The sequence below is a fragment of the Cibotium barometz genome, chromosome 19, assembly GCF_041138505.1.
Source record: "Cibotium barometz isolate CiBa-2024 chromosome 19, ASM4113850v1, whole genome shotgun sequence".
Classification (NCBI taxonomy): domain Eukaryota; kingdom Viridiplantae; phylum Streptophyta; class Polypodiopsida; order Cyatheales; family Cibotiaceae; genus Cibotium; species Cibotium barometz.
Window position 1 is genome coordinate 9043567 of NC_141064.1, and position 14339 is coordinate 9057905.

Sequence of the window (14339 nt, forward strand, 5' to 3'; positions counted from 1 at the left end):
CTTGCAGCAGCTAAGCACTACACAATAACACAATACTCACACCAATGATGGTTGCGGTATTCTCAAGCGATCTCTCGCTCACAACTTGTAACTATGGTGGTGGAGAAAAGAACCTGCAAGTCACACCCTAACACTCTCACTCTCTTACACTCTAGAGTAGAGAAGAGTCTATGAACAAGGAGTAGAGAAGAGCCTATGAACAAGATCTCTCACACCAAGGAAAGTCCATTTCTCATTTGTTGAGTTATCCTTTATAGAAAAGGTACAAGTAGTAGCAAAGAGTCTATGAACAAGAGCTCTCTATCGCACATAAGGTAAAGTTTGTTTCTCATTAGTTCAGTTATCTTTTATAGAAAAACGTATTAGTGGGCTCTTGGGTAGGGTAGCCATTATTTGACTTTTTGAACTAGTGTGCCCTAGGCTACTCTGTTAGTATACATGAGAATTTGATGTCAGTATTACATTTAGCTCAGTCATCATTATGAGCTCATTAGAACAGAAAAATGAATATTCTGAGTGTGAAAAGCCACATGGATGAATAAAATTATAAGTGATGCCAAATTAAATATTTTTTCATGTCTATCACTTGTAATCACTCCAACTTTGTCAAAAATTAGTAGTGGAAGCCATACACCTCATTAATTGTGGATTTCGGTTTGATCAGACATTATTACAAAGTACCAAAAATTATACATCTTGAAGCTTTGATCATGTAATAGTGTATGCTTCAATTGGACATTATTACAAAGTACCGAGAATTATATGTCTTGAAGCACAGACACTTGTAAACACTTTTGGTAAAAATATTATTGAGACGGGACCTACAAGAGTCAACGGAATCAATTTATATTGTTTACACTTTGATCTTTGGTGAAGAGGTTTATCATAGAGGAGTCCTTGAAATGGAGGTTTTTTTGGAGGAGACTACGATAGTGAGGTGGTGTCTTACAAATCAATGCTTCCTTATGACTTGTAATTGGAAATACAAGCAACAACATGAATCAATTTGGGATGCTCAAAATGCGTGACACACACACTGCAAGTGATGCCATCATTTTGGGATGCTCAAAATGTGCAAGACACAATGCAAGGGACACTACACCATTATAAAATGTGTGTGTGTGTGTGTGTGACATAGGGGATCTCAACAGGAATCCTTTGCACACACACCTCACTCCGGGGCCAGTCCAATTTCCAAAACCGAGGGCCTAGATTGTGTGTGTGTGTGTGTGTGAGAGAGAGAGAGAGAGAGAGAGAGAGAGAGAGAGAGAGGGGGTCTCAACCGTCCAAAACCGAAGGCCTAGGGCAAATAGGTTATGTGTGTGTGTGTGTGTGTGTGTATTTGAGAGAGAGAGAGGGGGTCTCAAAAACCGAAGGCCTAGGGCAAATAGGTTATGTGACGGTCCATTCACACTGCAAGCTAACGAACTCTGGCCTTGACGGTCATCGTCACTACCTCCCTAAAACCCTCCCATTTGCTTTCTATTTCTGTGCAGACTCGTGCAAGCTCAGGGAACTGTGTTTTCACCCCTAACCTTAAGGGTCTTTCATCTACAGTAAGCGCCATATTCGCCATCTGTCTTGTCTGTTTTTTCCCTGTCGTTCGGTACGCCTGGGAGGTTTTTCATCGCTATTTGCAGGCCATTTTTTGCCTTCCCACACTGCCTTATGGACATGGGTTTACATGGTTTTTCCTGTGCCGTGTTTTCCAGAGAGCTAGCTGGTCTTTTTAACCTCCGCAATGTCGGACGAAGAGACAAAAGAAGAGAAGGAGCTTGACCTTACGTCTCCAGACGTTGTCACCAAGTACAAGCTTGCAGCCGAAATCGCAAACAGTGAGTCCCTACTATTTTCATTTGAGCTTGACCGATTGCTTGCCGACATGAGTTGCTATGCACACATATCTGGATTATGACTAGAAAACCGCTCCAATCTGCACGTATTCTAAGTAGTATAACCCTATTTCATGACCGGATTATACTAATTTGTGCTTGCAGGAATCTGTCTTTACGTTATCTTGGCTTTTTTTGCTCGCAGCAGTGGACACAATTTCACACACCTGATTGTTTTTTTTAAATATTTTCCAGAGGCTTTGCAGGTTGTGCTTGCTGATTGTAAACCGGGGGTGAAGGTTGTTGACCTCTGTGAGAAGGGGGACTCTTATATCAGAGAGTAAGAGCCATGTGCTACATCTGAGGGTTTTCTAGCTTTGCCTTGTTCGGAGATTCTCATCTTTTAGCCTTGAATTTGTCGTTTGTGCTGTCTGATAATCTGATGGGCAATTGGATGGCGCCTGTGGTAATATCAACTTTTATTTGGCGTGGCAGTATGATGTATTCATTAACACTCAACCGACATTTATACAAATATGTGTCTAATACATGCTATGTGCACTGTACCAACATGCTGCATATGGTGCATTCATTGACACTCTAACAAGATGTTCGTGGATGCATGTGTGATATGCATGCATGTACGCACACATAACGTTACTTTGATGATGGTTCCAAACATGTATTTCAAACACTCACCACATGCCGATAAGCAGGTGACTAACTGTGTCCGCACAAAGGATGTATTTGCCATGGGATGGATGGCTTTTTTTGACATGGGATGGCTGGCTTTTGTAGATGTCAAATAGTCAATTTAGAGTGGCCAAGATGAGAGATCACCTGTTTGAAGGGTTGCTTGTGTGTTCTTGTTTAACTTTTTGTTGTTTTGTTTGTCTTGGTTGTATCCCTTGAAGTATAGCTGCTAGAATGAGCTGTTGGCATGGTCCCAACTTAGTTCCCACGTTTTCCCTGGAGGCAATAGGCTTACATGACTGCATCCAGATTTTCAGCGAATGTAGTGGTCAGAATGGTCGTCACTGGCAAGCTGGGAAAAGTTCCATCACATTCAGTATTTACATTCAAAATTGCACTGCCACATAGCCTGTTACTTCAGGCAGTTTCGAGCTCCATGTGACAGTTTAACGCCACTGATTGCGAAGCTGTCTCCAGTCTTACGCAGCCGTTTGCAACTATGTTGTGCTTGATTCTGCTCAGACACTAACTATTGTTTTCCCAGCCTGGTTCTCATGCCTCTCCAATAGGCAGCCTGTTGTCAACACTGACTGAACAATTCACATCCCAGTTTTCCAGTCAATGTCTGTCATTAATGCACGGAATCGATAAATTTTATGTTGGATGACTGGGGAAAGCCGCATTACATCAGTCATTTCAAACACTCACCACATGCCTCCGCACAGACGAAGAGGCAGGCTGTATTTGCCATGGGAGGGCTGGATGTCAAGTAGTCAATTTAGAATGACCGAGATGAGAGATCACCTATTCGAAGGGTTGCTTGTGTGTTCTTGTTTAACTTTTTGTTGTTTTGTTTGTCTTGGTTGTATCCCTCGAAGTATAGCTGCTAGAATGAGCTGTTGGCATGGTCCCAACCTAGAATAGGCTTACATGACTGCATCCAGATTTTCAGCGAACGTAGTGGTCAAAATGGTAATCATTGGCAAGCTGGGAAAAGTTACATCACATTCAGTATTTACTTTCAAAATTACATGGCCACGTAGCCTGTTACTTCAGGCAGTTTCGAGCTCCATTTGGCAATTTAACGTTGCTGAATTGCGAAGCTGTTTCCAGTCTTTCATAGCGGTTTGCAACTGTGTTTTGCTTGCTTCTACTCACACACTAACTATTGTTTTCCCAGCCCAGTTCTCATGCCTATAGTATAGGCAGCCTGTTGTCAACACTGACTGAACAATTCACATCCCAGTTTTCCAGTCAATGTCTGTCATTACCGCACGGAATTGATAAACTTTCTGTTGGATGACTGGTAGGCCATCCTCCATTGTCGCAGGAGGAGAGATATGCCTACAAGTTTGGCACATAGACGTTGCTTGAGCAATTGGAGTCCGAGGGTATGGCTATCAATTGGGGAGCAGCAATGAATGTGGTGATGTTAAGGATAACATGCTACGTTGCACACAAGAGAGAAAGAAGAGAATAAAGATGCATGCAAGAGTCAAGTTTGGAGAGTTGCACTTGGCCAACCCTATGAGGGTTAACTCCTTGATGTGAAGCCACTAGGGGCTTACTCCACCTCTTCCTGAGTCACCCAAGAAGAGATCCAAATGCTAGGTAGAGAGCAAGAGCTATAGAGAGCTCAACCTCTACTTCATGAAACTAGCATGCAAAAGGGACATGATAGATAGCAAAGAGAAGGTAGAGAAGAGGAGAAAGGAGAGCATTACCATCCCTACTTACATACATCAACCTACCAACACAAGGCTTAGGGCATGCAAGCAATTCACATCATAGACAACGAATGAAAGAGATTTGCAGAAAAACCTACAAAGTACTTGTAGAGAAGGACTCGTAGCCTCCACTACCAAGTGTGAAGAGCCAACACTCTCCATTTGAGCCCGTATGACTGCCCTCTGCATACCTATCAAGCGTGTCTCTATACTCGGCTTGGATCATCCACTACTCCTCCTCATCGAGACAAGTAGGTTTTGGCTTCCCCCCGTCATCATAGCAGGCATCCCATAGATGTGAACATCATTTTTATACTTTGCATCTTTGCATGGCTGTTTGCAGCCCTGTCACTGCTAGTTTGCATCTGTGTTCTGCAGCATATGTTCCCTCAATGTTGCAAGCTTGCAGTCATGCTATTATTGGCGCATGCAGGGCCTTTCAATAGACTAGCAAAGCTCATACTTTTCAAACAAAGGTTGAATGTATCCTCCCCCATCATTGATGGTGACAACCTTGGTAGTTATTTGCATGTTTATTCGTTGCTGTTCACATTTCGTTGGCTTAGTCAGCTTTCTTTCTTTGCTTCTGAATGCAAGTGTGCAATGTTGATGTTGACTTAATTGATATGACTGATACCACCATAACTACGTCCAGGGTATGCACATAAAAGGGCTACTTGCTTATGCCCTCAGCACCCCTGGGGTGATCGTGTAGTTTCTATGGGATGGGGGTGATGGGTCGGTCCATGGATGCTCGACTTTGTGTATAACTAGGTGGAGGCTTTGTTTAGGGTGGTGCATCTAGCTAGTCCTGTTTTTTACAGCCTTGCATTTGGTTGCAGTTGATCACTATATGGTTGATTACCTCTCAAAGAGTAGAGTTTGGGTTTGATTTCAACTCCTCCTTTCTGCTTTTCACTTTTGGCAGGCAAACCGGAAATGTCTACAAGAATGCTAAGAAGAAAATTGAAAGGGGGGTCGCTTTTCCTACTTGTGTATCGGTGAATAGTGTAGTTTGTCACTTCTCCCCTCTAGCGAGTGATGATGCTACAGTGTCAGAGAATGACATGGTGAAAATGTTAGTTTCTTAATCCTTGGTTTACTTTGCTGATTTTTAGGCCCTTAACATGGGGCAGGCTGGGATGGGCTTGATTGCATGTCTATCAACAGTCCACCCTGCCCGTTGTCAGATGTTCTTACATCATAGATGGGCAGGCCATATGTGTAAGGGCTCTTACAAGCTTTTGGGCAGAGTTTTAAATCTTTCTCAGAAGAATTATTGACTCATTTCTCATGCCCTGTTAAATGGGGTGGTTTTGTTTCAGTGATCTTGGCTGTCACATTGATGGATTTATAGCAGTTGTTGCTCATACACACGTATTGCAAGAAGGTCCTGTGGTTGGTAGAGCTGCTGATGTTATGGCGGCTGTCAACACTGCTGCAGAGGTTGCCCTTCGGCTCATCAGGCCTGGAAAAACGGTAAGTTGTCACTAAGCTCCAACTAGTAAGGTTATAGAGTAAGCTGACCAATGCGTGAGAACTCTGCTTGCTCATTGCGAAGTTCATCAACTGAAAGCAACTTGTCACCCTAGAACTTAACTAATACGTGTTGTGTTTTTGACTGCAAATGATTGCACAATAATCGGCCTGTAAATATCAGCTTGTGCATGTATGCTTTGCCTGGAACTGCAGTTCAGTTGGTTGATATCAAAAACATTGTGGGATTTGCAATCTTATTTAATTGGTGGTTTTTACACTGTTTCAAAAGCTTGCCAGAAATGGAATTTTGAAGTAAAGTTCCTGTTCCTGAAATTCCAGCCTGAGATCTTGAAAAGCCAATTGTGTCAAAAGTCTGGGTATGCACCGCGCTCTTGAGCTTGTCGGCTAATTGTGGGATTTTGAGCATTCCCATGGACAGTTGCAGAGTTTTATAGACTGTATAACTCTGTACATTTTCAAGCCAGTGTCACTACGTTTTATTTGCTATGGCTAGTTGTGGGCAACGAACAGGTGGCTCTCACTTAAACAATCTCTTTCCAAAGAGAAGAAACCCATCGACTACACAAACCTTCCAAATAAACTCAAGAGTAATGATCATGCCAGCAGCACACAGTGTGATGGCCAGGGCAACAAACAGTACTACATGAGTGATGCACCTGCAGATCCGCAGAGCCCAGGCGGCTAGACAACCTCTGTCAGGGATAGGCATTCCAGGGGTGCCGGACAGAGCAGCTGGGCACCAGACAGCAGGAGCTGGGTGCCAGACAACAGTAGGATGGCCACCAGACAGGTTGAGTATGTATGAGCCAACAAGTAGGGTGAGATTGAATTTATAGGGTTATTGAGATTAAAAAAAGCACTCTTGCATTAGCTTTGTGCTTTTCAAAAAGTTAGGGCTTAAAATTAAGCCCCCTCTCGTTTTAGCACAAAAAAAGCTTACTTGTGCTTTTTTTAACTCATGCTTTTCCCCATTTTATCATTCATGCCTCTTTTAGCCTTCCTTCCACATGGCCCACCACAATCACATGTGCACAACCAGCCTTTTATGCAGCCCTCCTTTGCTCGTTGTCCAGACTGCTTGCATGGCCTGCCCTAGGCTCCTACCCAGTCTAAAGCCTTACTTCTAGGTGTGTTCCATGTCAGATTGTTATGTACCTAATGCTAATCCTTGAGATTAGTGGCCTAATCCGGTAGGGTTAGGAGATCCGTGGGATTAGGAAAAGCAGGCTGATACAAGCGGCTAAGGCTCATGGTTAATAATACCAAGTATAGTGTCCGGACAATTATTCATAGCAGTAGTAGCCACTATATAAGTGAGACTTGGGTTATTATTGTTGACAGAGAGCTATTCACTCTGCGGTTTGTGATGGATCAGTATTAACGTTGGAAACATGATTGGATTCGAGGGATCACGGATAGTCATGTGGAAGGCCTTAATAGGCAGGCGTTGGTGGCATACAGGTGCTGATTGGCATGGTTCGTGGGATTGGAGCCTAGGCCTTTGGCCTGGGGGTGATTCGGGATGGAATTTACAGTTGGGTGGTGAGCTAGCTTACACCCCTTCTATTTGGTACTAATCTGGTTGTTTGTGTGGACTGGTGGATCTTATAGTTGTGGGTTAGGGATATTTTTATCCTTGTGCACATGGGAAAGGCTTTTAAGTGTTTTTTTTTTTGGTGGAAAACACATGGATTTGTGTTTTTTACTTAAAAAAGCGAGACTAAAACATACTTAACTTGGTGCTTGCTGAGAGGTCTTCCCGTGGATACACAAGGTTTCCAATTCTCATGTATAGAGTACATACAGGTAGGCGGTGCTTTTCTTTGCATATTCTCTCGTCTTTTCTCGCGTGAATGCATCGGTTTCTCTCTTTATATGCGAAACACTAGAAATAGTCACATAACTTATCTTGTGGTAGCAGCCTTCATTCTCCATTTTTTCTCTCTTACCCATGGCGGAACAGCTACATTTTTGGTGAGATTTCTATGAAGACTATCCACGTGGGTCTGGGGCTCATATGGAGGTTCAATGGGACATGGTAGAGGGGGTGTTGGAGAAAACTTACTTTGAGGGGAAGATCAAATTGCGGGCTCCGTTCCATGCTGATATTGAGCTTTTGTGGGGACTGGTGATAATCCTTCAGAGGGCAGTGGTTGGTTCAGCCACTACTGCACACAGGCGGTTTCAGAATCCGAGGGGTCTCCTTATGGGAGCAACCCTTATGGGGTGGAGAGAGTAGGTACACAAACCCACTACGTGGGTGGATTTCGAGACAGTTTTGAGATGAGCTCGATGCGGTGTTTGAGTTGTTGACTTAGATATGGAGAGCATGTCTTTGACACATGTTACAGGGTTTTTAGAGACATGCCAGATTTGAGCATGTGATGGGGGGTGTGTGTGGTATCTTCGGATACACATTTCGTGCCCTGTGTAGTATGAGAGGGGAGGACACATTTTTTAGTGTGTATCCTTGTGATTATAGGCTACCTGGTGGATACGTGCGGATGATAGCATGACACTAGATATCTAGATTTTTGCCGGCATGTTTGTCATGTTATCATGGTTGTCAAGATTGACACGAGGAATCCTTCTTACACTTTTAGGTTTAGGGATAAGTTCAGTTACTCTGGATAGTTTATATGTGATTTTGCTAGTTACCAATTAGAAAACTTTACATGAAGAAATTTCGTCAAGATTGACACTTCAATCACAACCCGTGTTTGTCATAGCCGAGTGCTAATGACTAGTTGCATAGTGATTATTTGTAGTTGCTGTTACTCTCGTGTATGATCATTTGATCTTGCGTGTTTTGACACTATTGATTAGAGAGCCTTGGTTTTACAATCTGGTCCCCAGGTATTATTTGTTGTTCAGAGGGATTATGGAGGAGATTGAGCACATTTTTGTTATAGTGCACGACAATCTTGGAGGTATTTTTTGAACATCCTTTGATAGAGGTTACCGCTTTATCCTGGGGTTTTAGTGGGGCTCTAGGTATGGTGGTAATTTTGAGGCTCACATGAGTGTAAGCCACGAGCATCATAAGTCTAGACTACGACTGGCACAAATACGGAAGCGTGTGCACAGAAAACCTTATCCCATACATAACATCGTAGCATAATACATAGCATCCGACAATACATCATCATACTTTGAAACCACTGAAACAACAATATGAAAGACTGCACAAAACACAGCACTAGGGGTTGAAGTTGGGCCAACCCCCCCGAGGTATCTTTATTACCAACAGAGTGTTCTAGTACAAGAGAACGGTTGGTAGAGAATATGATGAAAACAAATCAAACAATTGCCTGAGACTTCAATCTCAGGCTTCCTCGGGCACAACCACACTCTAGTACGTGATCACACCCTCTAGCAGTGGTGCTGTCCCAAATAACCAGCCATGAAAAACCTTGGCTTTGGCCACCCAAAGGTTCTACCCTTAGAGTTACAGGCTTCACGTAGGTTTAGATATTGTTTGCCTTCAAATTTGTCGCGAAGAACCTTACTGAATTTGGGCACTGTTTTCAGCCCACAAACATGCTGTACAGGTCACCCCAAGAGATGAGACGTGTGCCTTGTTGTTTGCCTTGAACCAAGAGCCTTCAGAGCATTAAATCTCAGCCCTAAAACCTGCTGTACAGCAGTCAACCAGTCTTGTAGAGAAGCTAGAAGGGGTCGCCTGCTTCAAGAGAGAGAGAGAGAGAGAAGAATCGCTTGTGCCTGTAGAAGCTAGGAAGGCAAGCCTTCAGCTATATGGCAGCCCTACAAGGAGTCGGCCAGCCCTCAAGAGCAACTTTGCATGCCCAACTGACACCTGCGAGAAGCCCACGGTGTTCCACCTCCAAAAACAGCTAGAAAGGGGGGCGCCTAGCTGATTTTGGCCTTCCCCTCCCAGAATAGCAACTCGTGGGATCTATTATGGCTTGATGGGCTGCCCACCTTGAGTAATGGCCAAGTTTCATTAAAAATTGGTCCTCTTGATGTGAACACTTTTAAAAATTGACCGCCCAAACTTAAGTGTATGTGAACACTATATAATTTGTGCGCCCAAATTTAAGTGTATGTGAACACCTGCACTCATAAACCTTAGTATAATAAAATATAAGCTGTAAATTGAGTTTGGGGTTACCACTTGCAAGACACATAAGACCACCACCTCAGTCCCAAACAGGTGTGCACACACGCGTCCACAGGGTTTCCAGGCGTCCCAAGAACCCATGGACAATCACAAGCAGAAATACTAGGCATTGTCCAAGCAGTCATGACAAGTCATTCATGCATGTCAGAACACACACAAATGCTCTATGCACAATATTTTGGACTCCATCTCCCAACTTATTTATCTTGTACGGAACCCGTCTCGGGCACCGCCCATACAGGTGTAAAGAATGCTCACCAAGGTGTCCACCCTTCCATGAGACTTCATCAGCATGCCATGAACTCTCACCAGGGTATTCACCCTTCCATGAAGCCCTTCCACATGTACTGAGTCATGCTAGGAACTCACACCAGGATATCAATCCTTGCATGGAGTCCTTCCACCTGTAACCAATCATGCCACGAGCTCACACCAGGATATCAATCCTTGCATGGAGTCCTTCCACCTGTAACCAATCATGCCAGGAGCTCACACCAAGATCTCAATCCTTCCATGGAGTCCTTCCACATGTACTAAACCATGGCTGGAACACACACCGGGGTCTATACCTACCCTTCCGTGGTGTTCCTCCACGTGTATAATCAGAGATATGACAACGATCAAGACCGATTCACAATTGATATCCGTCTCCGTGAGCGGAGAGTCGTGAATGAATCATGTGATGTGGTTGGTTCAACGAGTAGACCAGGTGTCGTACGGTAGATGAGGATGATGTCTTTATGGCATGTTGACCCTTAGCTTATAGTCGCTGCCTCTTTTCACCCGCATAAAGCTCTGGTGTGAAATAAGAGGCACCGAAACTAGGTATTACGGAAGAAGACATATTCAAAACCACCTGTTGCAAGAGAGTTAACTACTTCTTCAAGCATCGCCACTTGAAGTTTTGCCATCTCAGCATCAAAGATGCTTTTACCACTGCTGCTATCTTCCTGGTCTCCCCACTCCCGGGCATATCAACATCCCGATGTTTCCCCTAGTGCTCCTCATGATGATCAAGATCATCCATGAAGTCAATCCAGCCGAGTTTTCCATGAGGTAGAATAAAAGAGCTAGAAAAAAAGAGAAACACCGTCCTGCAAGTCTCAAGCAAGCATGTCTTTGTCTGGCTTGTGGCCTGTATATACTCCTAAACCTTGCCCGTTGGCAAAAGTTTGGCAATGGAAAGAAAGCCGTAGGCTAAGATCTTCCCTGGTGTGTGCTTTGGAGTATCAAGAAGAGACGCCCTTTTTAGGCTCTGGGAAGGTCAGAAAGGCCCAACGGTAAGATCCTCCCAGGAAATCACCTAAACCATAGGCCAAACACAAGGTTAGTACAAACAACATGGAAGGGTGCAGGCAAGCTTAATGTGTACTTATTGCATGGTGTAGGAGTATCAGTCTTGGGCGGAGACACATGGAAGTGGATTCTTACTATGGGGTGTTTTACTTTTGGTCTTCCCATATGAAGGAAAAGCCCCAATTTCGAAATAGTAAAATTGTAAATATTTGAATTTGCCATGACATAAATGAGTCTAAAACTGTATTGAAGTAGTTAATATAGAGTGTACAATGTACATACTGCAATGTTCACTGTACATCATAGTAATGTACATTCACCTAGGCCCCACACTGTACATCTCGTACAGGCCTGAAGCCACAGCATGTGCCACACTCAAGGTATAGGGCCCAGGACACCCCGTATAGCACAGGTGACAGGCTGTACAGCCATACAGGTCAGCAAAATCGAGTTTTGAGAATAAGGGCATCGTTACCTGATGCTGGAGGTGCATGCTCGCTGGATGCTGGTCAGCATGGGATTTGAGGTGAAATGCGAAGAAATGGGTGATAACGGTGAGAATGTAAAATTCCATTTAAAATAATAAAAATAAAAAACGAAAATGTATGAAACGCACATATCATACACATTTGAATCAAATGTTTTCTGGCCAATCGTTTGCATATGATTGGAACTATGCTTCTCACCCACCTTGACTTTCAGGAATTGCCTTTGCATTAGCTTGTACTCATGCTCTTCTGATACTACCCCGTATCTTTGGTCATCATGTTGGAAGCTTAGCTGGCAGCATCCCTTGAAAGATCATCATGCCTCAAATGGCTGCATTGAACCAGATAAATCCTAGTGTACACTTCGATACCATCCACTTTGCAAGTGTAGTCATGTGAAAGCACCAGTGCCACATCATGGCAAACTATTTTGCAATCCATTTGAGCGCCATAAATATGCCCTGTTTGTGACCTGCAGCAGAGCAGAAACATTAGATACTGCGGGTGAGGGAACTTTTAATTCTGTGAGTGATCCCCTTTTGGTTTGATATACACTAGTGTGAACGTTCATGGAGGACACTGCCCATTTTGTGTGTTGGATCTACACTTGTTCATGCGTACTGCTGCATGGTAGTGAAAAAAGACCAAGCTGGTTTGCATGGTAGTGAAAAAGGACTAAGCTGGTTTGCAAATTGATCAATACTGGCTATAGATTTTCAAGTTTATGACCTCAAAAGCTGTGTTTCAGAATAAAGAGGTGACAGAAGCTCTTCAAAAGGTTGCTGCTGCCTATGATTGCAAAGTTGTGGAGGGTGTATTGAGCCATCAAATGAAGCAGTTTGTGATTGATGCGAACAAAGTAATTCTTAGTGTCACCAACCCAGAAACGAGAGTTGATGATGCAGAATTTGAGGAGAATGAGGTCTATGCGGTAGATATAGTGATGAGCACTGGTGAAGGCAAGGTATTATAAGTCCATTTCTTCATCCCATGGTTGTAATTTACATTCTCCTCACTCTCTTGCTTTTTTATCTTGCTAGTTACAAGTGCTGAATGCTCATGCTGATAATTTCAAAGGGCGGCCAGTCGACCCAAAAAGCGCTTACATTTATTTTGTTTTTGGCCTTTTGATTTTGAGTGCAGCCAAAGCTGCTTGATGAAAAGCAAACCACAATCTACAAACGAGCCATCGACAAGAATTACCATCTCAAAATGAAGACTTCGAGATTTATATTCAGTGAAATTAACCAGAAGTTCTCCATCATGCCCTTTACGGCCAGGTACACCCCCTTTGAAAAGTCAAAAAATTAGGAAGGATGGTTCGTGTATGAATCTGGTGAATTTGCACTTGAAAATTGCACAGCCTCTTATCATCTAGTTGATGGTAGCTTTCGACAATACCTTTGCTTGTGACTTTGGCAGGTCTTTAGAAGAGAAGCGTGCCCGGCTAGGGCTGGTTGAGTGTGTGAATCATGAACTTCTTCAGCCCTACCCAGTTCTTCATGAAAAGCCAGGTTTTTGTTTGAGCTGCTTGTGCTCTTATCCTCAAGTCCACCTTTATATAGACTTGTTGCTGAATGCCATGGGTTTTACTAGCTTTGACGAATGGCACTTGCAGGTGATTTTGTGGCTCATTTGAAGTTCACGGTGCTTCTAATGCCCAATGGCTCAGACAAAGTAACTGGCTACCCTTTGCAAGAGATAAACACGAGCAAGGTTCTTGAAGATCCTGACATCAAGGCCTGGCTGGCTTTGGGAACCAAGGCAAAGAAGAAAGGCGGGGGAAAAAAGAAAAAAGGTAAACGCTTTCTTCTTGGAAGTTTGATTTACTTGGCAGCAGTAGGTGTTTAGCTTATTTTTTTGTGGGATTATATTATCTAGTGACATAGTGATCCAGTGGGTGTCCTCTGGTGGTATGCAACCAGGGAGCTTACTCTGGGATGCAAAATCTTTCACCACCAGAGTACATGCCCTTGAACTAGTTTCAACTGACTGCCATTGGGATGCATTTGGAGCTCAATTTAGATGGATACTTGCTTCATTGTCCTGTATCTGATACATGCAGGTAAAAAGGGGGATGGCCAAGAGGAGATGTCGGACGCAGCTATGGATGGGGCAGATGGTGCAGACACTTCTTGAGCTGTTTCCTCTTGTATCTTCATATACTCGTGATCATGAGGCGTGCTAGTTCTAGCAATACAAGAAATTTTGCCAGCCCCCTTTATATAAAAAAAAACCTTGGAGAGTCAATGTTCTTAGTGAAGGTAGTGATCTTTTCCAAGAAAAAGGGCCTGGAACTTAAACCTTTCTGTATTTGCAAGGCTGAGCTAGCTCGTCTCTGTCAATGCTTACAGCATGGCAGTAAGTGTATGAGTCAAGATTATCAGAATTTGTAGAGCTTGGTTTAATGTGATTGATGATATTCAGTTGCTGAGGCCTGTTCTGTATGCTCTGTCGGTACTCATGACCAGGCACACAAAGCGAAGGCAAGCCACTAAATGCTTTTCAAGTATATCTCTAAGGACACTATGTGAAAGTATCTATTGAAGTTTTAGTTCAAGTATTGATCTGAACAATGAATCTAACTCGTCAGCTCATAGAATGGTAGTAAGTAAAACCCACACTACTAATGGATGTAAGGAAGCAAGTCAGAGCTACGAGA

General features: G+C 43.4%; 1 protein-coding gene across 2 annotated transcripts; it reads left to right on the forward strand.

Annotated features, from left to right (window-relative positions):
• The first annotated feature begins 1377 nt into the window (after nt 1–1377).
• Nucleotides 1378–14108, forward strand: LOC147628198 (ERBB-3 BINDING PROTEIN 1-like). 2 transcript variants are annotated; one of them, XM_086813250.1, is made up of 10 exons: nt 1378–1556; nt 1713–1835; nt 2088–2172; nt 5181–5330; nt 5578–5731; nt 12426–12641; nt 12821–12957; nt 13100–13191; nt 13296–13475; nt 13743–14108. In XM_086813250.1, exons 2-10 carry the CDS (start codon nt 1742–1744, stop codon nt 13814–13816), a joined length of 1182 nt encoding a protein of 393 aa, XP_086669376.1. In that variant the 5' UTR covers nt 1378–1556; nt 1713–1741; the 3' UTR covers nt 13817–14108. The 2 variants fall into 2 exon arrangements, with proteins under 2 accessions (XP_086669376.1, XP_086669377.1); XM_086813251.1 differs by having other exon boundaries at nt 1407–1606.
• Nucleotides 14109–14339: the final 231 nt, after the last annotated feature.